The sequence below is a fragment of the Pelodiscus sinensis genome, chromosome 15 (genome assembly GCF_052426305.1).
Source record: "Pelodiscus sinensis isolate ZL-2025 chromosome 15, ASM5242630v1, whole genome shotgun sequence".
NCBI classification, from domain to species: Eukaryota; Metazoa; Chordata; order Testudines; family Trionychidae; genus Pelodiscus; species Pelodiscus sinensis.
In genome coordinates, this window is record NC_143066.1 from 33,746,619 (window position 1) to 33,773,630 (window position 27,012).

A 27,012-nucleotide genomic window follows, 5' to 3' on the forward strand; every position below is an offset into this window, starting at 1 on the left:
AGAGAGTATGCTAATGAAGCGCTCATTAGCCTTTGTCGCACTGTCATTAGCATATTCTCTGCTTGAGGCTTTTTGCACAAGAGGTTTTTGTGCAAAAACAAGCAGTATAGGTGGGTCCGTTTTGTGCAAAAACTCCCTTTGTCTCAAAAAAGGAGGTATACAGATCTTGCGCAAAAGGGAAGCAGATTCCAGTAGGTAGTGAACTCCCCCGTTAAGAGACAAGGGGAGATACTTTATTCATGTAGCTACCCCAATGCTCCGGTCACTTGTACAAGAATACGCTAGCTCTGCCAGTCCCAGTTAAATCAGCTCCCAGTGTATAACATCCTACCCCTCCTCATCCAACAGCCCCACAACAAAAGCCAAAGAAACGAAAGGAGTGTTTCAAGCGTACATTCACACGTGCTCTTTATGGCAGGGAGTCTGGCTTTGGGAGTTTTTTATGGCAGGGTTCCCCTGCTGCTTTTTGTGGTACTTCGGTGTTACTGCAATAATAAGAGAGCCCAGAATGGGCTGCACAAGGAGTGCAGAAGAAGAGCTGGAATGTATCTGGGAGTGGGACACGTTGTAAGAACATCCAAAAGTAGGCTGCCCAGACAAGGGTTTCTTTGGCAGCCCTAAGCCAAGAGATGACACAGTGAGCTGAAGGCACACTCTGCAGCCCAGGAATGGCCGAAGCAGCATTATTACATCTGGATATAAGACAGCTTGAAAAACAAACCCTCGATAAGGGTGATGGTGCCATTTGATTTCTGCCATATGCACTTGATGGTACAGGAACAATGCTGCTCCTGCAATACAAATATTACCATCAGCCCAAAGGGAATGGGCTGGAAAGGGAAGGACCCTAGAACCAGCCCCTACTCCTTTGAACCTGGCAGCGATAGCTCAAGTTTCTCCACTCCAGAGGCCATCTCTCGCCTAGCCAGGTCCCAAGCATAACTCCTCCAACTCCTCCCTGAAACTGAAGGAAGCCTGTGCAGACTCCAGAGCATCAGTGAAATGTTCTGTCTTAAAAAGACACTGCTTGGTTATTGGGCAGTGTTCTCTGTAAACTGGGCGCTTGTGCAGTCACTCAGGAGAGATTGAAATGCCGCCCGGATGACTAGCAGAGCACCCACAGCTAGGTTGTTTTGTTTCTACTGGTGGTGCATATTCATACATGCCGCAGTGCACATAAAATTATTCTGCACATGGATGGAAAAGGGGGAACATTTTACTGGGCAGCTGAGGCTCTGCGTCTCAAGAACCTGGGCTACTCTGAGCATCTTTCAAAATTTCCCCTATCACAGTAGATCTAGTTTAGACCAGTCCCATGGGACAGTTCATCTGGCATTGGTGTCAGGCTAAATGGCATGCTGGTTCAAATGCCAGAGGACAGTCTGCACTGGTGTGCTCACCACTGCTGCTAGACTACTAGGGAGAGACTAGTCAAAAGTTCAGCACAGCCCCAGCCACACAGAGCACTTTACAGTAATCCAATCTCCAGGCCACCAAGTCACAGGGTAGCCTAGCAAGGCCCACCTCAGTGCTACATATCAATTTACAATGAGGCATCTGTCTCCGATTCTTTTTACCTGGTGAAATACAATATTTTCCAGCTGCATCATCTATCTCTGCGGCAATGCTGTACCAGAAGGAGCAGGCAGCTGAGCTAAAAAGCCCTTTTTACATTAACCCACTGGCCCAGACAAAAGATTTAATAGTTTAAATTACATGTTTGAGCTACGCTCCTTTGTCCCAGTTTTGAATATAAAGTATCAGGTCTAAGAAATAAAATAATAATAAAGGATCACTTTGTCAGTCAGCAGCTCTGGCATTTTAATATTAAAGAGAGTCTCCCACAAGATTAAAACTGCATGCAACTCACTAGGGCAGATGGACTGTGCATGCAGACTCTTGACCCTATTAACGCTTCAGATAAACTGGGCAAATAAAAGGAGGAAGTAGGTTCAGTTCTGCTTCCGGACTGAATTAACTTGAATGGGTAGAGATTCTCTTTTTTCCAAAACCAGATTTTCCTAATACAGGCAGTCCCCGGGTTACGTACAAGATAGGGACTGTAGGTTTGTTCTTAAGTTGAATTTGTATGTAAGTCAGAACTGGCGTCCAGATTCAGCCACTGCTGAAACTGACCAGCGGCTGACTACAGGAAGCCCGAGGCAGAGTTGCTCTGCCCCGGGCTTCCTGGAATCAGCCACTGATCAGTTTCAACAGCGGCTGAATCTGGAGGCCTGGGACAGAGCAGCTGGGGTGCTACCAGGTAGGTCCCCGCAGCGCCGCACCTCGGCGCTGCAGGGACCAATCCGGCAGCACTCCAGCTGCTCTACCCCAGGTGTCCCCAAGTCAGCTGCTGCTGAAACTGATCAGAGGCTGATTCCAGGAAGCCCGGGGCAGAGCAACTCTGTAGTCAGCCGCTGGTCAGTTTCAGCAGCGACTGACTTGGGGACGCCTGGGGCAGAGCAGCTGGGGTGCTGCTGGGTTGGTCCAGTAGCGCCGCACCTCGGCGCTGTGGGACCAACCCGGCAGCGCCCCAGCTGCTCTACCCCAGGCGTCGGCAAGAAAAGCCTGGTCTGCTGGGGGGAGGGGGGGGCGCACCATGCCTCATTCAGGTGTCCCTTTGACTGACACACACATACACACACACACATACACACACACACACACACAGAGCCTCATTCTTCTTTAGGCATTTGCATCCCATGTTGCAGTGTACAGGCAGTCCCCGGGTTATGTGGGTCGGATCCCTACATACGAACGGGGCTTTTCTCGCCGCGGAGGACGTGGGTGGCGGGACCGCTCAGATGCGCTGCGGTCCCACCGCCCACGTCCTCCGCGGCGAGAAAAGCCGCTCCGCGTCTCCCTGCTCTGCTGTGGAGGGCCCCCCAGCAGACCAGGGAGATGCGGAGCAAAGCCGCGGAGGACACGGGCGGCGGGACCGCCCGCGTCCTCCGCGGCAAGAAAAGCCTGGTCTGCTGGGGGGGGGGCACACTATCTGCGCCTCCCCCCCCCCCCGCAGCAGAGCAGGAAGACGCGGAGCAGCTTTTCTCGCCGCGGAGGACGTGGGCGGCGGGACCGCAGCGCATCTGAGCGGTCCCGCCACCCGCGTCCTCCGCGGCGAGGAAAGCCCCGTTCGTATGTAGGGATCCGACCCACGTAACCCGGGGACTCCTGTACAGTGCAACATGGGATGCAAATGCCTAAAGAAGAATGAGGCTCTGTGTGTGTGTGTGTGTCAGTCAAAGGGACACCTGAATGAGGCATGGAATCATAAGTTATGGTAGATTTTTGAGAGGGGAGAGATCAGGTGGAATTTATATCTCCAAGAACACTTTATGCATTTCTCCCCACATAGCAGGGCTGGGCGGGATTCGGCCCACCTAACTTTGATCCGGCTAACGGATTGCATCTGGCTGCTTACTATTTATGTCCTGCTGCCAGTGCCACAGAATTTCCAGGAGCTCCTCCGGCAGCAGGACCTTATTTAAAGGGCTTGCAGCTCCTGGTTGCTGGCGAGCCTTTTAATCAGAGCTGCGAGACTTTTAATCAGCCACCGCAACCCCAGGCAGCTTCCAGGCAACATGGTAGCAGTGAAGCCGGGAGCCACAGCTTTTTATAGACCAGCAATTTAACGGGCTCATGGTTCCCAGCCCCGCCGCTACTGCATTGCCTGTCAGCCACCTGTGATTGCTGTGGCTATTTAAAAGGCTTGCAGCTCTGGCCCCTGCTGGGGTAGCCAGCAATCAGGAGGTGTGAGCCCTTTAAATAGCCTCAGCAACCTCAGGTGGCTGCCAGGAAATGCAGTAGCAGCAGGGGCCAGGAGCTGCAAGCCCTTTGGTGCTTTTCTAATTCAAAGTGTCCCAGCCAGACAATGCTGGGGGTGGCTAGCCTCTAGCTCCAACCCTTTCCTCCTGATGCCCCACTGCTGGCCCGTGACCACGTACCAAAATTCACAAAGTGCTCCCCCCCAGCAAAAATTATTGCCCAGCCCTGCTATATAGCTATTTACACCAAGCATGAGTGAGTGATCCAAGGCTTAATTTTTGTCAGACCCTGGCAAAAGATCACTCCTGCACACCTGTTTTGGAGTCTCAGTTGTATGTGTAGCTCTACGTCAAGCCAATTCATCACCTGTGTATTCATCTGCCCTCCAACTCGGTCCAGTTCTGGTTTGGGTGTCTCCTGCAATACTTAAATGTCCCTTGTGCGTTATATAGGGGCAGTGCAAGTTCCCCTGGCAACAGGCCCTAGCTTTAAGATGGAAGCAATAGCCTCAACAGTGAGGTTGCAGCAGCCTCCTTTCCCTCATTATTGCAGTAGCTTGAGCAGGTTGTGGCAAACCCTCAGCCCCAGGATGGAGATAGTCGCATTTTGTACCTAAGCTAAACTCGAGTTAACGAGCAAGGGTTTTATTGATAACTGTTCTGGGTTACAGCCAATGAGTTAGCTGGAGGTTACTTAGCCCAGCAACTAAGCTGGAGAAGCATTTCTCAGGCTTAGCTGTGGGGCCACCTAAACCAAACTTGCTTTCTACTACAGTAAAACCTGTGTTATCCAGCATGCTCGGGGATTAGGGCGTTCCAGTTATCTAAAAATTCCGGTTATCTGAGGGAAAAACCCATGGACAATTATAGTAAAACTCAAGTTTTTAATATTGGTCATTTTGTAGTGTGAGGCAGTTGGTCTCACATTTCTATTTTGAGTTAAAGATGATTAGTACTTCTTAAATAAAAAAATATTAAGCCAATCATGGTAAACCAAGCCAGGCCTGTGCGCCTGAAGATGTGACAGTCTTGTGGCTGGGGGCAATGCTGGTTAACAAAGTTTTCTAGTTAACAGAGAGCCAGATAACAAAGATTTCACTGTAAAAGGAGGCCAAGGGCATTAAGTGATGGGACACAGCACATAGGAATGAATAGGCAGGTTCTTTCAGACAGGCTCCTAGACCAGCTTTGCAAGAGGGTCTCTAAGCAAGTGTTTAATTAGGAGAGAGTGCGTAGGAGGAAGGAGCTGTGATGTATTTTTCATGTGGACACCACAGGCAGTCTAATAATTAGACACAGGAAGTGTCTGCAAATAGCAAGGTTCAGATGCCCTCTGCCCAGCCTGTTCCTTTTTCACCACCACCTCAGGGCCTGAGGCAGAATCTGCTTGATGGGAGATAAACAGGGAGCAGAAGCATCAAAGCATCAGGCACCTCCTAACTGAAGTCTGCAGCCACAGCTAGGGCCCGTTATGGCCTCAGCTTTTCACTCCTGAAGTGGGCTGTTCTTTTGAAGGATAAAGTTCATTTGCATCCCCTGAACAGTGCCGCCTTCTTGTTAGAGACTCATGCCAGCCCTGGAATGAAGTTCTGTGAAGGATCGAGAGCTCTATCGCCCTCAAACAATTGAGGGCACCTCTTGTACCACTAACTGCAGCTCCTTGTGCGGTGTGAAACCATCGAGAGGGTAGGAATGCGGAAACCTACAGGTCATCCTTGAAGAGGAGACATTGTTTGAAATGGACTTCAGAGAGGTGGGCCAGGTCATAGACCAGAGGTGGGGAACTTTTTTGGGTCAGGGGCTGCTGACCCACAGAAAAATCAGTCAAGGGCCACACACAAGGGAGAAGCAAAAACCAAACCAAACCCTCACGGATATAGGCTCCTGGCCCAAAAAAGAGCCCTGAGGGAGGGGAGTGTGCCCAGGCTAGTAGATTTGTGCTCCAGGATCACAGTAGGATAGTAGGGGGGCTGCAGCACCCAAACAGACCCCACACCCCAATGCCAGAAGGGATCCCTGCGTCTCAGGAGCCAGATCCAGGGAAGCCACATCCCAGACCCTGGGGTTTAGGTTCCCCACCCCTGTCAGACAGTCCAGTGGACTGCTTTATCCATCTATTTGCCAGAGGGAAGTGGTCTATATAATGTTCCAGCAGCTCAGTGGCGGATGTAGGGCAGGGCGAGTGGGGCGGCTGTCCCAGGCCCTGTGCTCAGGGGCAGACTGGCCTGGCGTGATACCACACTTTAAATTCCCCAGGACCGCGCGCCGCATGGTGGAGGAGCGCATGCGCGGCGTGCTGAAACGCCACGCAACACAGGTGAGAGAGGAGATGCCCGGTGAGAGGGGCCCCATGAAACTGTGCTGCTCTGGACCCCGCAAAACTCTCATCCGCCCCTGCAGCAGCTAGTCACTGCTAAAAGCAGTATTAGAAAACATTTAATGTCGTTTCAATAGCTATACTGTTACTAGCAAGCAGGTAATGTGTAGGCCACTCCGAGTAGCACTGGTTTAGAGACTGATCAGACATCTGCATTGTGGCATTACTATGAGGAGAACAAAGGCTTCAGAAATTGGTTGCTATAGCAAGATGATGTTTAATTCAAGGTGATAATTAGGGAAGAGATCTTAATTGTCCCAGCTCCCCTCTGACAGAGGGATCCTAGTCAGGCAGCTCACACTCTGAGCAGAGTAACAGTTTAAAGAATTTGTGACTTAGGGTGCATCTATACAGTAGGGTTTAACTCAAAATAAGCTATGCAAATTGAGCTACGTCAATTGCGTAGCTTATTTTGAAATAGCTTATTTCGAAACTGGGACCATCTACGCAGCACTTATTTTGAAATCGAGCACTCTTCCTCTGACTTCCCTTATTCATACAATGAGGGTTACATGGGTCGGAGAAAGAAGTCCTCCAGCTTGACAGTGTTTCGACATCATTTCGAAATAACTATCTGCTGTGTAGACGCGGACTAAGTTATTTCAAAATAACGCTAGTTATTCTGAAATAATGTTGCTGTGTAGATGTACCCTTAGGAAGTGATTACTCTGAGTCACTTTATACAGTTAAGGAGACTCTTTTATGCAGCTGCTTCTCAGACTAGCAAGAAAGAAATAGTAAAGTTCATGTTAAGAGAAGATAAGACTTAGGGAGTGTCTACACTACAGAGTTTTTTTCAGAAAAAACGGCCGTTTTTCCAAAAAAACGTCAATGCTGTCCACAATGCAGTCACATTCTTCCAAAAGAAAATACAGGTTTTTCCAGCATTGGTAATCCTCTTTCTACGAGGAAGAAGCCTTTTTCCAAAAGAGCTCTTTCGCAAAAAGGCATGTGTGGACGGGGAAGAGGGAGTTCTTTCGAAAGAAAAGGCAAGAGGAAAAAGCACAGGTGCCCGGGTGGTCACTCCATTCATAGTAATCACAGCTGAAATGCGAGAGAGCGTCCATTCAGAGTGGATGCTATCTTTCGAAAAAGCAGATCGCTTTTTTGATGTGCTTTTGCAGTGTGGACGCTCTTCCAAAAGAAGCCTGCAGTCTAGACACAGCCTTAGTGAAATAGGTAATGCCTTCAGGCTGCACATAATGAAATGCATAATTGCTATGTAGAGAGATCTGTGAAAAGCAGCCTTGGTATGAACTTATCTTTAATCAAGCTAAGTATCTTTATGATATAAGTCATCCCTTCTATAAGTTGCCCCGCTATACATCCATTCCACATCAAAGTCGTTGATGCTTGTAGGAACTGATGCATAGTAAGTCCTCCCATTCTCCACTCTTAAATCATGCAACTCCCCCCCCCCAAAAAAAATGTGTGCAAATGCATGTCAGCCATGGGGGTGGGAGGCGGGAATCCCCAGTTTAAGTTGTTTTGCTATAAGTCCAAATTTTTTGGAACGTATCTTGGACTTCTAGCAATGACAGCCTGTCTAGGTACAAGTTAGATTGGCTCATGAAGCCAGTTTTAAAGCTGTGTACAGTGAAGTATATTCTCACCCTAGCCTGTACACCTCATGCTCTGCCTGCATGGAATTCAGCCAAAATGAAAATACTAAAGAGCTTAATACAAGACTTTCCTCCTGATCTTCCAATGGAAATGCAACCTCCATTAACATGGCCTAAATTCAGTTGCCATTACTAAGTAGGGTTGCCAGATGATTGAAACAAAAATACCAACCCTCCCCCCCAAAAAAACACTGGGAAAAAATTGTGTTGAAGGAAAAATAAAAGGGGGAGGAGGAGACCAAAGTTGTTGAGCAAAAATAAAAAAAGGACTCCAAGACTTATTACGCAAAAAACAAACAAACAAAAAATTTTAAATAAAACAGCATGGGTATGTCTACACTACCCCCCTAGTTCGAACTAGGATTAGGAAGCCTAGTGTAGCAAGTGGCTACACGCGGCACGGACTAGATAGTTCGGATTAGGAAGCCTAATCCGAACTATCTAGTCCGTGCCGCGTGTAGCCGCGCGGCACGGGGTTCGCACTAGCCGGCTTTTAAAAATGGCGGCGCCAGCTTTATGCTAATGAAGCCCGGGAAATTCAAATCCGGGGCTTCATTAGCAAGTTCGGTATGCATACATTACCCCCCTAGTTCGAACTAGGGGGGTAGTGTAGACATACCCCATGTCCCCTTTAAGAGTGAGTGCAGGGATAGGCTATGGGGAGCGGTTGAGCACTAAGACCGAGAGAAAGCCCTTGGTCAGCAGCCATTTTGTGCCGGCAGCCTTGCGGAACCAGGTAAGCATGGGGGCTGGGATCGGGGGGCTGGGGATGTTGGGAGCTGGGGGGGCCAGGCTCTGAGTGTTTGTAGGGGTGCCAGGTGCTCGGCATTTTTGCGTCCTGGCTGGGGAAAAAATCAGAAAATTCCAGACATTTTAGGTGTCCGGTATTCTCTGAATTTTTTTACCGGACTGTCCAGGTGAATACCGGACACCTGGCAACCCTATAAGGAAATATGAGCATGAGCCCTCATCTGTACCACTAGAGCCAGCCAGTGGTGTAGATGTGCTGACTACCTTGAGCCATAGTGTGTCTGCAGTCGCTATTTCGGCCAAGGTCAAATCTTAATTCAGTTTCTACTTTTTAGGGCCTAATTTTAGGCAATCAGCAATTGAGGCCTGTTTTAGAACAGAGTCCTTTGGCAGATGCTTACGTCAGCCAGGAAAGAAAACCCTTAGTTCCCTTCTGGCAGGATCTGGTTGTTTTGACTATGAAATGGAAGCTCTTTAAATAACTTATTTTAAAGCTAAGAATCTTTCAGCCACATCCAGGCTTACGTGAAAATATCATGTGGCACAAAGTTTGCTTTAACACCCCGCTGCTTAGAACAGAAGTGGGCCATAAGCAGCCTACAGGCTGGACATGGTTCACCATGGTTAGCCCCTGGCAGGCCGCCAGACACTTTATTTACCTGCATATCTACAGGCATGGCTGCTTGGAGCTGCCGTTGGCTGCCGTTAGCTGTTCCTGGCCAATGGGAGTTGCAGAAGTGCTGAGGGCCAGGCTACTGCTCCCTGCAGTTCCCACTGGCTGGGAACAGTGAACTGTGACCAAGAAGAGCCCTGAGTGGCTGACCAGTGGATGTGCAGGTAAAGTGTCCAGCAGCCTGCTTAGTCCCACCCCTAGCGTAGAGGGTCATCTTACAAAGCCTTCTGAGTATAACTGAGTTCAGAACAAAATGACACCCCTCCGAGCGAGGTGGACTGCATTTTCTTTCCCTTAAGCATAGTTTTGTTGGTTTGAGATGAGGACAGATCCCGTCAAAGACATTCACAACAGCAGTTTGGAAGGAGGCTTCCAAAGCGTGTCGTACAAACCCAGAAAGTGCAATTTGTCAGATTTCAGAAATACAAAAAACCTCAACATCTCTGTTCCTCTGGACAGGCTCAGCAGCCAGACAGGAGACCATGACCAGCCCTGCTTCCTGTTGGCCCCCCCATTTTCCAGGCCTCCCCCACTTCCCAGCCAGCACCGCTCCCTTCCTGGTCGGTCCCTCCCCCCGCCCATGAAGCGTGTCCGGTGTCCTCTCCCTTCCCCCCGTTTTTCTTCTCTCAACAAAATTTTTTCCCAGTGGTTTTATTTTGGGGGAGAGGGTGTTGGTATTTTTGTTTCAGCCATCTGGCAACCCTACATGTTGCTGACCCCGTAGCCAGAACTTCATTAGTGCACAACTCTGGGGTCTTAAAAGTTAGACAACTCCTGCTTTCCAGGGAAGCTGGCTTACTACACTTTTATGGTTGCACGACAGAAGAGGGTTGACTTGGAGCAGTAGCAAAGCTACTTTTGCAGTCTAGGACGCAAGATGATCCTTTCATTGTGGACAAGGATACATTTGGTTCTCTCCTGCCTCCAGCATGCTTCTGATTCCAGTCCTAGAAGGCAGGAGGCTTGCTTTTTCGGTTTTCGTCTATAGCACTGAGTTGTGCCGTCACAGAGGAGTGAGGTGCATAAAAGAACGTGAGTGTGCCTTGCCGTAGGCTAAGTGCTTTACCTACCATAACACTTAGCTCTGGACTGGCCATGAGTTTTACCAGCCTTGCGAGAATCCCAGTCTCCCCCACCACCTGGATGTGATCATTGGACCCATCAGACCGGTAGGACACAGCCCAGCGGGCATCAGAGAGGATGTCCTTATCTTTGTTTTGCAGGAGGCGAACAAGCACTGGAAGGATCTGCTTCACAGCCTCCAGGGGAGGATATGGGTTCTTGTTCCTGCAGAGGTTTGACAGCGTCCACGTGATATTTCACAGGAAACCAACCTGAAACACAAGGGAGGATGTTCTCATACAGGACTGAATGCTTGCAAAGCCAAGGCCAGGGAAAGGAAGCACTAGAAATGGTGAATTTGCCCTATTTAATATCATTTCCTCAGGTATATACATCTTGGAGTCTGTATTTTAACTCCAACACATCTGATGAAGTGGGTTTTACCCACGAAAGCTTATGATTCTATACAGATGTGGACCCCAGCTTGCCTGGATCCAGCCCAAGGCTCAGGGCACTCCTCAGCATTGGGGAGCCCAGCTGGTGCTCTAGACCCCACACTGCCCTACTGTGGGGCTCTAGTGTGTGAGGGGAATGTGAGAAGTGTTTGTCTCCTCAGTAAGGATATGTCTACACTGCAGAGTTTTTCCAGAAAAACTACACTTCCATCCACACTGCTATTGCATTCTTTTGACAAAGTCGAAAGAACAGAGGGATTTTTCTGACAGCGGTAAACCTCTTTCTACAAGGAAGAAGCCTTTTTCCAAAAAAAAACACCTTTTCTGGAAAAAGGCATATGTGGACACGGAAGAGAGTGTTTTCTCAAAAGAAGAGGCCTCCAGGAAAAAGCACAGGTGCCCTGGTGGCCACTCCATCCACAAAAATCACAACTGAAATGCAAGATAGTGTCCACATTAATTGGACACTATCTTTCAAAAAGCAGATTGCTTTTTCGTTGCACTTTTGTTCTGTGGACGCTCTTTTGAAAAAAGTATTTTTGGAAGATCTCTTCCAGAAAAACTTCTTCTGAAAGAAGCTTGCAGTCTAGAAGTAGCCTACGTGACCACATCAGCGAGGGGTTTTGTGGTTTTTATGGCTTCTCACTTGTTTATGCCCCCCAACTGATTTTTCTGTGGGTCAGTGACCCCCCTCCCCAACCCAAAAAAGGTTCCCCTCCCCTAAGGTGCCACAGGACTACTCGTTTTTAAAGTTACAGACTAACACGGCTATCCCTTTGAGATTTCCTCAGGAGTTAGAGGGGAACAGCAAAGATAGTGTAAGGAATCCTACAAAACCAGTGGCATATTCTTGTGACGTTTAAGGCAAGGAGAGAGGGAGAAGAGGTAAGAAGGGAGGACAGTTAATAGCAGGCCTTTCAGGTGGGGAGGGAGAGCAAGTCCAAGGCAGCAAGTTACATTGGCGCTTTAACAGCACTGCAAGCCAGGCTACAGTGCCGGGAGCTGCACTCCTGGTGCGGCTAGCTACTCCCCTGGAGGAGGTGGTTTACTTAGAGCAGCTGGTGCCATGACCACACTGCCACAACTGCACTTTACATATCCAACTGTAGACAAAGGCCAAGATGCTCTGTGGAAAATGGTGATGTTGGGCTGGGCCTAGTGACGTGCATGAGGCCTAGGGCAGGATATCTGTAGGGCACTGATGTGCTACATTGTCCTTTCCTTTGGGGACTGAGTCAAGAATTCATCTCTCCACTTTCAGTGGTGAGTAACTGTCAGAACTAGATAGAGTGTTGGCCAAGTGGAGAGGTTTAAAAAGACGACCCAGACTAGAAAAGCTCCTTAGATCTAGGTTCAGCTTGGTGCTTCCAGACAGTCAAATAAGCATCCGACAGGTGAAAGTTGTTAGATATTTCTATCCAGTGGGAGCTTTCAGTTAGCCAATCATAGTACAGGACAAGATATCCTTTTCCTGCCCCTCTTCCCCAATAGTTTTATCCCACAAAGAGCCCATCTGACCTTTGACACAAACTGGTTAACATTTGGCTTTGTTACAAGTGATTAGAAATCACAGTTCAGCTATTAGTGGAGTGATAAACAGCCACTAATTCAGGGAGTTTGAATACTTACGGGAGTAGAAGGTGTCACCAGAGCCAACAGAGGAGGAATCACATTGTTGTGGATAAGGGAGTCTCTGTACAGATATTAGACAGGATCACAAAGAAAAAACAGTTTCTTGCCATTTCAACCAGAAAGGACATTGTCTCAATGACTTGATTACCTGCATCCTGCTTCAAAGGCCTTTTAAGACTACACTTGAAAGAGAATCCTCTGAACTGTCATTCATGCTTAAATTCGACACTTTACACCTAAGTTTGAATAAAGACGCTAATTATCTTACCCATTACAAAGATAGCTTCCCCAATTATCACCTCTAATATCATTAGCTCACAGACATTTACCTCCCCCCATCTCCCTTCTGTTCTGAAATTTGATTTGTCCTTTTCATATGTGTTCATTTTTTTTATTGTATCCTTTGGTATATGTGGTTGTGACAATTTTCTTCCGCTATTTGATCTGAGGAAGAGGGTCTGGCCCACGAAAGCTCATCACCTAATAAACCATCTTGTTAGTCTTTAAAGAGCTACATAGTCCTGTTTTTTGTTTCTGTCCATGGGGCCATTACCTATGTGGTGAGGAGAAAAATGGTTTGTTACAGTTGTCTTATCTAGCAGCCAGACTCCTTCCTGATGCAGTTGACAGTAGGTGATAAGGTGGCTTATATTTGGTAGGCAAACTTAGTGCCATAGAGCATTGCTTGTTTTCAAATGGGTGATGATTCTGGTGGCCAGTTTTCTCCCTAGCACTAAAACTGAATTTTAAGGGAAAAAAAAATCAAAACCATGCTCTTAGGAGGCACGGGGAAAAAATGAGTCTGAGTACTCTGTATTCATTATAAAATGAATGTAAGGTGTTAGAGTTGTTGGCTAGTATCTGTATGCCTACACCACAACAAGGTTGAGTAGATGGATTTTTTTGGTCTTTATCTCAGGCCTTATTGTGAGCTATCTGCATATCCAATTCCCATTACAGCTAGAAGGAAGGAGATTATTGCCAAGCAAAATCTGGAGGTGACCCAAATGGGGGCTCTTGCACATCGTCAATTTGTGAAAGCTAGAAAGGGCATCTTACCTGCGATGTTACCCGGCGCCCACACAGACCGTTCGCTGATATGCATGTGCGAAGAAGACATGAGGGCAATGAAGGCTGGGACAGCACCTGCCTCCACAACAATTCTCGTGTGGTCCGAAGTGCCAGAAACAATGTTAGTCAGCGCCCATGCAGCTTCGAACTGCAAGTGGATGTTATCATGTTGTTTAGTTTGGAAAAAAGAAGATTAAGAGGGGACATGATAGCGGTTTTCAAATATCTAAAAGGGTGTCACAAGGAGGAAGGAGAAAATTTGTTCCTCTTGGTTTCTGAGGACAGGACAAGGAGTAATGGGCTTAAAGTGCAGCAGGGGAGGTTTAGATTGGACATTAGGAAAAAATTCCTAACTGTCAGGGTGGTCAAATATTGGAATAAATTGCCAAGGGAGGTGGTGGAATCTCCCTCTCTGGAGATATTTAAGAACAGGTTAGATAGACATCTGTCAGGGATGGTGTAGACGGAGCTTGGTCCTGCCTTGAGAGCGGGGGGCTGGACTCGATGACCTCTTGAGGTCCCTTCCAGTCCTATTATTCTATGATTCTATGATTACGGCTCAAGAATTCCACCAGTTCGGGAATAATCCCTGCTTCAATAATCTGATTTAGAGGTGGGTTCCTCTGTCTGGAAGGCATTCTCCTGTTGGAGACAGAGACAGGAAATGGCACCTCTGGGTTGTTCAGTAAGTTGGCTTCTTTCACTCACTGGGAAACATGATGAACCACCTCCCATAGTTCAGATTCAGATAGCAAGATTGCCCACTCCTCGTGGGAAACATTCCAGTGGGAAACATTCCAGTGTCTAATTCCAGCCCTTAGGTCTGCAGGTTTACCTGGCAGGATGCCCCTGTTATATTTAGCTGCGCCTCCACAGATATTGGGTCTTGTTGGCCACCAATTGTCATCTGTGGCTAATGGGAGTGGTGGGAAGTGCAGCCATGGCAGTGGGGTCATAGCATCCCTCCCAGAGCTTTAGGTAAACCACCTTCACAAGGGGAGTAGCTAACAGCGCTGAGAGCCTGTTTACACTGCCACTTTACAACGCTGTAAGTGTGGGAGTGTATTGTAAACCCCTGAGCGAGACTATTACAGCGCAATAAAATGGCAGTGTAGGCAAGCCCCAAGACTGGCCTTTCTCTTCCTTGAAAGGGTCAGTCTCGTCTTGAGACCAGTGGGGGATACATTTGTCACTTGTGAAGCAAATGCACTTGAACCGGTCTCTAGAGGAGCAACATTACTGCACTGCCCATTCTACCACCATGGGGCCTGCTCGTGCCAGGTGACTCAGGCTCGCAGGGTTCTGGCTAAAGAGTTGTAACCACAGATGTTCAGAAGTTTGCTGCAGCCAGAACTTTGGGATCCTCCCACCATGGGCTCAGGCTTCTGGGACCTAGGGATGTGAATGAGAAAGAGGCAGCAGGGGAGAGGGGGAAAGACGGGGTGTGACGGACCGGGCTGGGTCTGGGCACAGCTGAGGGCGTCTGCTCAGGGCAAATTGCTCAAATTCGGGGTTCTCTATAGCCCCCAGACTGGAGACCTTCCCAAATAGGCCATAAACCAGTCCCACAGAGCGCTTCAGCTGCCTGCCTGGCCAGCCGGAAGCCTCACAAGCAAAACCCCTCCAACACCCCAGCAATATCCATGCCCCAGATGGCCCCAGGCCTCATACGCAGGTGAAGGGTTTTAGAACCCAATCTCACTGTCCCCGAACAAGTTCTGTCCGGTTCCAAGAAACCAGCCACAGATCCTAGGTCAATTTACCCTCTGGATCTTACCCACAAGATAACGCTCGGCCAGTCTTTTAGAATCTAAAATCTAAAGGTTTATTACTAAGAGAAAGAAAAGCGTGAGAGTAAGGTTGTTAAAGTATCATACATTACATGCATCGAATCTCCCAGTTCTCAGTGCAGGCTCTCAGCAGAGATGTTATAACTGCTGGCTTAAAAGTCCGTGGTGTACATCCTATGTCAGGATGGGTCCACAGTTCTTCCTGGCTTGTGATTCCCTGCGAGGCCACATCTGGGGTCAGGAGCACATCTGAAAACAAAATGGAAGCTGCTACATGGCATCTTTATACCTCCTTCCTGGTCTCTTCTTGACTGCAGCAGGTCACCTGGCCTGTGGCCTATCCCTGTGTTCCCTGCTGGTAGCCCTTAGATATCAGTCACCATTCTTGAGGTGTGTCCTTGGCCTATAGAGGGCTATTGTTCCATGGAGACTTGCTCATTAGCATGTCCATAGGCTGAGCATTCTTCGTCTACTGCTCAATCCCATACAGAGAAACTTTCAGTATTAACACAGAGTACATATTCATAATTCCACACACAGACATTATACAGATATATGAAGAGCGTATACAGAGTCAGTAGAAGGCAAGCTTTCATTTGACACCTTACATGGCCCCCTTTGAACCACTTTTGGGGCAAACACCCCCCCCATGGGTACAGCAGCGAGCTGGCTGCTCCCCTCAAAATCCAGTAACGACACAGGGTGTTTCAAAGCAGCAGCGCCACGTGGAGCCCCCGGGCTCCATGCAGCATTGCTGCTTTGAAATGCCCCGGGGAGCATGGGGCCAGCAGGGGACTGCTTGAGTCCCCTGCTGGCCCTATGCTCCCCACAGCGCTTTTGCCTTTGAAGTGTAGCAACAGCCCCAAGGCCGTTGCTACACTTCAAAGGCAGAGGTGCCATTATTGACTAATCAAATAGTTGATGCAGTTTGCATCGACTATTTGATTAGCCAGTTAATCAAAATTGTACATCCCTATTGTGAACATCTGCCCTGCAATTAAAAACAGCTTCTTAGCCTGAGCTGTGAGGGCCCAATCAGCTGGCACAAGCCAGCCTCAGGTTTAACGGCAGAGTCGATGGGCTCCCAAGTCTTCCTGGCGAACATATCAAAAACCTTTGTCTAGGGAGTAGTCAGCAGAAGCCTTCAGTCAGTGGGCAGGTGGTGGTGGCCAATCAATCTCTCTGGAGATCACTATGTGGCCTGACTGAAGAATAGCACCTTCTTCCCTTCCCTTCCCCACCCCTGCTCTAGCAGCTATCATGGTTTTTGCACAGCGGTGCCCTGTACTCATTGCATTCTTTTTCTCTTCTTTTGGAGAAAGACTCTCTTCTGTCATGGAGGAGAAGGAAATGTTCCTTCCTTTTAGGATCTGTTCATCTTTCTAGGCCTTCCGAAGTTCTACATTAACCACAATCTGCTGGCGTCTCAGCTCCTATGGGGAAAAAGCACCATATGCTACAAGCAGGTTTGTGAGCACTGATGAGCACAAGACTTAGCACAGCACACATCAGTGTTCCCTCTCATCGTTTCCATCCACGTGTGAAATGCATTATGTGCACAGAGACACGTGCGGATGTGCAGCACGAATAGAAACAAACAACCTAGCTGTGGCAGCATTTGAATCGCTTCTGGGCAGCTGCACAAGTGCACAGCTTACAGGGAATGCTGGCACAGATATATGACTTCTCTAGGAAGAGGTCTGACTTCTCTCTCGAGCTGAGCCTTCTAAGTAGTCTGCCCAGATTTCCTGTCCTACTTAAACTTCATCACCATATTTGAGAAGCTACAGGTTTGTCTTACATTTGACAGATTAGCACCAACAATTGTTATAAGGAGCAGTGGATTGTGTCAAGTTTTGAGTTATGCTGCAAGCTCAACAAAATCCCCATGTTTAATTATCTGCCCTTAGACATGAAGCTACTTTTAAAACTGCTCTGTTGATTAGGAGAGTAGGTAATTTTTCCAGGAGAGCATTAATTCTTTTACAGGTTGGGAAAATTTGCCAATCCATGGGAGGTCAATATTGTCTAGTAGCATTACCAGCACTTCCACTGCTTACTGGGCTCTTAGAAGATATTTAGGGGTATATTAGCATACAACAGCACAGAACAAAGAGTCGGGACTAAAGGCTGTAAACAAACTGTATGGGACCATTGGAAATTTAGCCAGATGTCCACTAATCGTGGGTGCGGCTAACGAAAATCATGCTGGACCACAGATGTTGCTGAATCAAAGTGCGGGACTAGAGAGGTTCAGCTTGTACCAGATGAGGCAGAATAATCAAGGTAAGCCATCAGATTCATTGACTGCAAGGCCAGAAAGGACTATTTCATTCATCTATCTCTCCTGTATAACAAAGTTTGGAAAGATTACACAAGCCAGTGAAAAGATATCTTCAATTATTAATGAAAGTAAGATAGGCAAAGAGAGAAAAGCGCTGAGAAATTCTAGTTTTATTTTGACATGTGATGCAGATAGTTTGTGGTTAACTCCTGCACCAATAATTGACTAATAGTCCCCAACATCTCCTGAAAATGAATAGTTAGAATCAATAAAATTGCTTAAAAAACAAACAGCATTATTCTGTCAAAATTATAAAAGGGATGAAGAATAAGTTCTGTGAGGTTCGTGTATAACCCAGGACATAGAATTTCTTCAAAATACTTCCTGGAGCACACATCCTTTAGAAAAATCATCCAACATGATTTCTAAGTTGCCAGCAGTGGGGTATTCATCCATCCATCACCCTTGGAAATTTGTTCTAATGGTTAATTACCCTCACAGTTAAAGTTACTATTTCCAGTCTGAATTGGTCTAGCTTCAACTTCCAGCCATTGGGTCATGTTAAACATTTCTCTGCTAGACTGAAGAGCCCATTATTAAATATTGGCTCCCCATGTAGGTGCTTCGAAATCTAATCAAGTCACTCCCATAACCTTCTTTCTGTTAAATTAAAAAGACAGAGCTCCTTGAGTCCATAAGGGAGGTTCTCTAATCATTGAATTGTTTGCATGGCTGTTCTCCGAGTCCTGTGCAATTTATCAACATCCTTCTTGAATTAAGACCAGACGTGGACACAGTATTCCAGTGGCTAGACCAGTGCTTAATACAACAGTAAAATAATCTTTCTCCCAGGGAGGTTAGTGTGTACTCGTTTAGCCTGGGCTTATCAGTTACTCTTAATGGTTACATGCTTATGCTTATCAGATAGTGGACCAGCTGCTTACATCCCTACCCCCCCTTGATGCTCCTCAGAGGCAGCAGGGTTGGGGAGGCAGTCAGGAGCCAGTGCTCGTGGGGAACCAGCTTAAAAGCCAGCTCCCCACAAACTAGAAGGCTGTGTCTAGACTGGCAAGTTTTTCTGCAAAATCATCTGCTTTTGCGGAAAAACTTGCCAGCTGTCTACACTGGCCGCTTGAATTTCCGCAGATTGTCAGTGCTTTTGTGGAAATACTATGCTGCTCCCATTCGGGCAAAAGTCTTTTTCCGAAAAACTTTTGCTCAAAAGGGCCAGTGTAGACAGCTCAGATTTGTTTTCCGCAAAAAAGCCCCAATCGCAAAAATGGCGATCGGGGCTTTTTTGCGGAAAAGCGCGTCTAGATTGGCCACGGACGCTTTTCCACAAAAAGTACTTTTGCGGAAAAGCGTCCTGCCAATCTAGACGCACTTTTCCGAAAATGCTTTTAACGGAAAACTTTTCCGTTAAAAGCATTTCCGGAAAATCATGCCAGTGTAGACGTAGCCGAAGTGTTAGATAGCAGGTAATGGAATAGTTGAATAACCACATGAATTCTTATCGGTTACTTGTGTAGTCCCCTTACTAAAGGGGCCTCTGTTTTATTCTGAAAAGACCCTGTGTGCTAAAATCCAGACTACAATTCCCATGAACCCTTGGGAAAAAACAGACAGGGAGGACTCTAGGGGGAGAGAGGAGGCTCTCTCCATGTGCTTGAAGAAAGAGGCCTAGCAGTCTGGGACTCTGCCTTGCAGTTTGGAACCAGAGGGGGAGCCAGGCTGCTGCCAAGGACATTGCCCCAGTGCAGGGGCTGTTGGAGTGCAGCTACTGGATGCCTGTTGGAGCTGGGAGTTAGCAGGCTGCTTCCTATAGGCCCAGCACGAGGCAGTAAGTTTGGGCCTTGCTGGAAGAGTGCTGCCTGGGACAGAGCTGCTGTTTAGCCTGGACCAAATCCTCACTACAGCTGCAACATCAGCGCGCCCACACAAGCAAGCGTCTGGGGCTGAATCTAGGGGGGTGCACACTTTGGGGTGGGGTCACTGTTGTACAAATGGTAGCTGCATAAGCTTCAGTTATTGTTATGTGTTTTGTTAATGCTATTCATTTCTAATTCTGTTAATCCCTGTTTATTTAAATTAAGTAAAGATTGTTTATTTTAAAGTGTTCTATTAGATGTACAGGCAGTCCCTGGGTTACATACAAGATAGGGACTGTAGGTTTGTTCTTAAGTTGAATTTGTATGTAAGTCGGAACTGGTACATATTGTAGGGGAAACTCTAGCCAAACATTTCTCCAGAGCTCAGTTTTATTCTCCCACACCTCACTTCCCTCAGTCCTTTATTCTCAAGCTGAGGTGTCTGCTGAGAAAAGCCGCTCCACGTCTCCCTGGTCTGCTGGGGGGAGCACTAGCTTCGTGTCTCCCTGGTCTGCTGGGGGGAGCGCTAGCTTCGTGTCTCCCTGGTCTGCTGGGGGGAAGCAGCTGGTGCGGGGTTGCCTCACCCCGTTTGTAAGTAGGGATCTGATGTAAGTCGGATCCATGTAACCCAGGGACTGCCTGTATATGATTTGTAGTTGTTCTGGAATTAGATCCAGTTTTATGTTGGAATGACTGTGTTCCTGGAGGCTCTCAAGGCACACCAGTGTGTGTACAAGGCCAGCCAGGTGGAGGAACCGCCATTTTACATTCATTACCAGCAAGGGACTGCAGCAAGGGGGTGGATAGGGCTTTCCCCAGCTAAACACCATCACCACTGGGGTGCTCAGGATCTCTGTTAGGTGAAAACACCAGGCGCCCAGGCACACCTGTGAGTGTGACCTGCTCCCCAGTAACCCGGGGAGGAAAAAGGGGGTTACACTTGATTATTCTATAACCCCGGGGGTGGGGCTGGCAGCCCATGTGCTCTGGCCCCACTCCCAGGGAGCCTCCTGCCACTCTACGCTTCTGCCTCTGTATCATAGAAAACCAGCTCCCCTCGTGGACCAGCTGCCTGCCGTCCTGCGCTGCTGCCTCTGATACTGAGGTGGTGGCAGCAGCCCCTGTTTGTTGGGTCCAAGCTCTCCACAGACAGAGGCTGCTGAGGGGAATGGGAGGAGGAAGAGGCTGTTGCAAAACAGCCTCTGTCTGTGGTGGCCCGAGCTATCTGTGGGCAGAGAGTGGGGAGGGTCTGTCCGCGGAGAGCCTGGGCCCACCATAGACAGAGGCTGGTTTGGCTGCAGCCTGTCTGCAGGGGACCCCAGCTCTCCATGGACAGAGGCTGCTACAGCCTCCGTCTGTGGGGAGCTCAGACCCCCTGCTGACAGGGGCTGCTGCCGGGGACCAACCTCTGTCTATGGCAGGCCCAGGCTCTCCGCAGACAGAGGCTGCTTCATGGGAGGCAGAGCAGCTTGGGCCTGCTGTGGGCAGAGGCTGCTTCACAGCCACCTTTCCTGCCTCTGCCCCCTGCTGCTGCCTCAGAGGCAGCAGTGGGGGTTAGGGGGGGAGGCTGCACCACAGAGCTGGTGCTGGGGGGGAACCGGCTTTTAAGCCAGTATAGGCTCTTGCTCCCCCCTCCCCTTGCCTCTGCTACAGAGGCAGCAAGAGCGGGGGGGAGGGAGGGGAGATGGGAATAGTGGAGAAGATTAACCGATAAGCCTCAGCTTCTCAGTAATTGTATATGCAACTACTCATTTACATCCCTACTGTAAACACTGGCTCCCACCTGCCCCCAGGGCTGGCTCGAGCCATTCCTGCGCCCCGGGCAGCGGGCGCATGGCGCATGCATGGCCCCGCCCCCCAGTGCACTGCGCACCTTACAGCTGCAATCGGGCGTGTGTCACCTGATGGCAGCTCTAAGGGGTGCCACGTGGCACCCATTGCAGCTGCCATCAGGCGCCCCCCATAGGTTGGCGCCCTGGGCAGCTGCCCAGCTAGCACCCCCCCTCCTTAATCCGGCCCTGCCTCCCCCCCCTTCATGTAAATTTGTAACCACTAAAAATTCCAGCAGTTACACAACTACACAAATTTTAACATCCCTACTTACAATTACTCACAATACCACTATTTATGCACCCAAAGTTAGCCATCTTGATGACAGCATCAAACTGGGAACTCACCTTTAGTTGATTATCCACCACAACCTCCACATTTTTTTCCAATGTCATTGCTTCAGGATCAACTCCACCCCCCTGCCCTCCATACATCTACCATTTGTTCCTAGATGTATAACTGTATTAAAGTTATTGTTGGCTTGTGTCCAGTTTACCAAGCAATCTAGACAACCTTCAGAAATCTGCTCTCCATTATTTGAGGACAGCTTTCAACTTGCATCCTTACACATGCTAAAGAGGAAGGGCGGTTTCATTTATACAGGTGAAAAATAGCTAGTTAATTGCCTTGGAGTTGCTCTAGGACAGTGCTTCCCAATTGGTGCTCTGCAGAACCCTGGGGTTCCGCGAAGTGAAAGTAAGGGTTCCGTGAGAATGCGGCACTCCCCTGCCCCCTCTTAAAGAGACAGAGTCTATTTCGCAGCTTTTTATTTATTTTTTTATATATTTTTTTGCTTGACCAATTCTGGTGGGTCCTTTTTTTTTTTTTTTTTAAGATTTTACCCTGGCAACCCTAGGGGTTCCTTGAGATTCTTTTAAGTGGAAAAGGGCTCTGTGGCCAAATAAAATTGGGAAACACTGCTCTAGGAAACTCCAGACTGAAACGTGTAGGACGACTCATTCTTACATTGCCCCTCTCTCCAGGCTGCCAGCACTGTTGACACCTCCCATCAGTAAGGTTTCAGAAAGCTAGCCCCACTCCTCCCTCGCCCAGGACATTCCTGACTCAGACTTCTCTGGTGCACGTTCAACACTAATCACAATGCAATGATCCTCTCTAGGGGAAGCGTCATTGCAGCTATATACAAGGGCTTGGCTCCATTATTTCAGATTGCCTTTGAGTCTCAATCAGGTATAGCTACTCCAAAAGCAGTGGGTGCAGACCGCTTTGTTATGCTGCTGTAACAGAACTTCTCTTTAGAATCAGAGGCTGCACATCACTGTGCTTTTTCAAAGGACGTGCAGAGCATTCTTGGTAGATGTCCCATGGTACAGTGTTCCAGTATCCGGCTTCTCAATTCTGGTATTTCTCACTGTGTTGTGGGAACACCTACTGCAAACCATTCGAATCTCAGGACTGTCAAAGCAATTCCCATGATTCCTCTCCTGTCATCCCACATGGGAGCTATAGTCTGCATATGACTGCATGTGAAAGCACACACCAAAGGAGGGCATACTTGGCTGCATACCAGCATTTAATCAGGAAAATGACACCTGGTCAAGAGGACCCAGGAGCACTACCAGGCACTCAGGCTGTGTCTAGACTACATCCCTTTTCTCGAAAGAGGGATGTAAATTAGACACTTCGAAAAAGCCCGGATTTAAATTTCCCATGCTTCATTTGCATAATGGCAGCAGCAGCTTTATCGAAACGGGGCTTTGATAGTTTAGACGGGGATCTTTCGAAAATAAAACCCTTTTTTGAAAGATCCTGTAAACCTAATTTTTTTGAGGAGTATAGGATCTTTCGAAAAAGGGTTTTATTTTCGAAAGATCCCCATCTAAACTGCCGGTTTTCTATTGAAAAGCCCCATTTAAAAAAACCTGCGGCCGCCATTATGCATTTAAATCCCATTTGCAATTTCGAAGTGTTTAAATTACATCTCTTTTTCGAGAAAAGGGATGTAGTCTAGACACAGCCTCAGGCTATGTCTATACCAGGCATATCAATATTTTGCGGCCCATCAGTACATTTTTATAAAGGAATAAAGTGCTGGCCGCTCAGAGCACGTGGCCGAGTGCAGATCACAGCCAGCCAGGCCTCTCTGTGCCACAGCGACTGCTCACAGTCAGGGCCACTCTGCACACTGCACCCAGCACGCGCTCACAGCCAGCCGGGCCGCTGTGCGCTGGGCACTCACAGGTGGCCGCTGTGCTCACACCGCCCCAGCGCACTTGAGGAAGAAATGTGTGGCAGGGGCAATGGTGACTCCGAGACCCAGGTATTCGGTTAGGGGAGGCTGGGAGTGCCTAGCTGTGGGGGACGGGAGGAGGCATTAGGTGGGGGTGCCTGGCTCTGGGGGAGCAGAGGGATATTGGGTTAGAATGGGGGTATGGGAGTGCCTGGTTCTGGGGGAAAGGAGGGGGTTATTTTGTTAATATTTATTTATTTATTTATTTATTCCCAAATAAAATCACAAAATGTATATTAATTTTATATCAAATATATGTCAATTTTTTGCAATTGCAAGAATATATGTTTATGAAAAATCTCAAACTCACAAAGTATCTGAAATTTTCACAGATGCATGTTCTATTTGATTAACCATGATCTATACTTTTTATTTCAACAAAACAAGTTATGTATCATATAAGTACCTTAAATTTATATTTAAATTAAAAATTTTATATGAACAAACAATAATTTTACACAAATTATTGTATTATATTAAAACAAGACCTGAAAAAATATTATAAAATATACCTAAAACATAATCTATAATAATAAATAATTACACACTTCTGATAAAGTACATTTTCTTTGGTGGCCCTGAAAGCTATCAGTTTTCATTTGTGCAGCCCTAAGTAGGCTTTGAGTTTTACATGCCTGGTCTACGCTGCAGGCTTTTGCCTGCAGAGAGTATGCAAATTAAGTGCTCGTTAGCAGTTATCACACTGTCATTTGCATATTCTCTGCTATGCTTTTTGCGCAAAAACAAGCAGTTTAGACAGGTCCATTTTGCGTAAAACAGACCCGTCTATACTCTTTGTTTTTGCACAAAAACCTCCTGCGCAAAAAGCATCGGCAGAGAATATGCAAATGACAGTGCAACAACTGCTAATGAGCGCTTCATTAGCTTTCTGCCAGCAAAAGCCTGCAGTGTAGACATAGCCACAAGTAGAAAGTTCCACCAGGTGTGCATGAATGCAGTGTGGGATCACAGTGGGAGGACTGGCAGAAGCAGAATAACTAATTCAAAATGGGGATGCACTCACACCACCTTTATTCCATGTCAACTTCTTTCAAATGCGAGTCTATTTGCATCCGAAACAGATTCCTTAATGCAGAATGGGATGTTGTAGTTAAACATGTGAATGCAAGGCCGTGGCTCCTAAAGCAATTCAGGGTAATCTAAGATGCTTTCATGTTGAGACAAGCCCTATAAATATTTTCCTTAACCCAGGATGTTTTACTATAAGAGAGACAGGACATTGTCATTTTGCGATATTGCCAGCTGGAAAAAGTTGTCAGTTTTGAAAATTGCCCCCATATCAGTTTGCATTTTCCCTATTTTTTAAAGAGGTTTCCTCAGCTTTGGTACAGAGGAAGTGCTACAGAACACTTGTGCCAGCTGAATAAACCCCATCTCTCAAGTTCTATATTATAGGTAATCTTTTCAAAGTCTTGTCCCCCATACAGATGCCTGAGGCAAATGAGGCAACCGGAGTTGCAAATGAAGCTCGGGATTTAAATATCCCGGGCTTTATTTTCATGTTCCCGTCTGGTCGCCATTTTGAAATTTCACTAGCCCAAACTCACTGCCGCACGGCTACACGTGGCAGTGAAATGTTAATTCGAACTAAGTCCTTAGTTCAAATTAACTGTTACTCCTCATTCCACGAGTATGGAGAGAGAAGGACTTCGTTCGAATTAACATTTCACTGCTGCATGTAGCCACGTGGCAGTGAGTTCGGGCCAGTGAAATTTCAAAATGGCAACCGGATGGGAACATGCAAATAAAGCCGGGGATATTTAAATCCCGGGCTTCATTTGCAACTCCAGCCGCCTCATTTGCCTACCTAGCTCAAATTAATGAGATAGTGTAGACATGCCCTTAGTTACTATTTTGAGGCCTGTGTATAACTCAGTGCCTGCTGTAAGTAGCTAATTTTGTGCCTGAGGCAAGGATATAAAATTGCACCCCCTCATGTGTATATATTCATAGTAGCTATTTCGTAGAAAAAGGGAAAATACAAAAACAACAACAACAATAATACCATGTTTATTTACTATAGTTATGAGCAGGGCTGGCCAAGCCATGGCGAGCTCTGCTCGCCAGCCGCACGGTTCAGCACGCTGCGCATGGCAAGTAGATTACCTAAATTGTCGAGCCCTGGTTATGAGAACTGCATAAACAATCACTACATATAATTATAAAATATCACCATGTCAGGTATTATTAGATATTTGATTATAATTGTACTTCACATGCTTTTAATGAGGCAAACTCATCAATAATTGCATTGACATTAATATTATTCGCTACTTCGTGTTCTATTGATGAGATGGACATATATGATACTCATATTGTGAAGAACACAGCCCTCAAAGCTACGACATGCAGTGGGGTTGGACAATGCCTTGGTCAGTCAGGGAGGCATAATAGCCAGCTTTAATAGCCAGCTGGTCACAGCCCTTTGTTACCATCCCCATCAAACCTACCTTGTGCTCCCTCTGCTTGGTGCAGGAGCAGCAAACAAAGGCAATGCCCAATGCTGGGCAAAGGTGACAGCCAACTATGAGGCAGGGGGTTGTGACAGACAAAGGACATTCATGTTCAGGGGGCAAAAAGGCCAGTGTTTGCTAAATGGGGAGGGGACTCCGCTGAGAGTTTAAAATAGAGGATTCCAACCTACTTTTAAATGATGTAACATTGTTTGTTGGGAAAGAGAAGTTCACAATGCACCGTGGAACTGGAGCGGTGTTCATCCCAGGATATGAGACACAAGGTGGGTGAGGTAATATCTGGTGTTGGATTCAGGCCTGTAAATGAGGGGGAGGCAGAGGGCAAAGGGAGCTACTGCCCCAGGGCCCAGTGATGCAAAAGACCCAGGGCTTCTAGCTGCTGCTACTGTGGCAGTGGCCAGAGCACTGGGCCCTTTAAATCACCGCCAGAGCCCCTTGTGGTGTGCTTGGGCAGCACTGAGGGCTGTCTGGAGGAGGTTAGTGCCAGCCCCGCCCCTTCCACCCGAGGCTCCACCCCTTCTGGGGTTGTGGTCTGGCAAGCCTGTTGGCCCTACTGGTTGAACTAAAGTTTATTGGGCAAACTTTCAGGCTACAGAGCAGGGGTGCTAGAACCATTTGTATCATGTAGGTGCTTATTGCCTAGAGCCCTTGAACCAAACCATAAATCTTGCTATATAATGGAAACCTCTTCAGCATTCCCTGCTCACCTTGTTCCAGCACCTATCTACATGGAGCTCTTCTTACTTAGTAAGTTGGACAGGCTGCCTGAGGCTTGTTCCCAGAAAACTAGATCCGATGAGATGGTGCCAGCAGTAACCTCCTGGGAGTAAATGTGTTGGGGTGTGCACAGGTGTAACTGGGAATAGAATTTGGTCCTATATGTCCAGGTAATTGCATATACTGAGAGCCTTATAAGGAAAATGTCTGTAAACTGTGGTGAATACCTATGTGCTCATGCACAGCATGTTAAGACTGCCTGGAATCACAGGTCCTTATCCCAGGAAGGGTCATTTTAGCCATCCCTCCCCTGGCAGATTAAGTGTGATCTAAGCAGGTGAGTGGGGGGGGGGGGGGCTTTCTGATGGAAG

General features: G+C 47.6%; 1 protein-coding gene across 1 annotated transcript in view; it reads right to left on the reverse strand.

Annotated features, from left to right (window-relative positions):
* Nucleotides 1-686: 686 nt before the first annotated feature.
* KPNA7 (karyopherin subunit alpha 7) overlaps nt 687-27,012 on the reverse strand; it is a 37,676-nt gene continuing 11,350 nt past the window's right edge. The window contains 7 exon segments of the mRNA XM_089782281.1: nt 687-791; nt 10,257-10,520; nt 12,333-12,405; nt 13,385-13,574; nt 13,960-14,109; nt 16,311-16,338; nt 16,492-16,629. Of these exon segments, the coding sequence (XP_089638407.1) occupies nt 687-791; nt 10,257-10,520; nt 12,333-12,405; nt 13,385-13,574; nt 13,960-14,109; nt 16,311-16,338; nt 16,492-16,629 (948 nt within the window).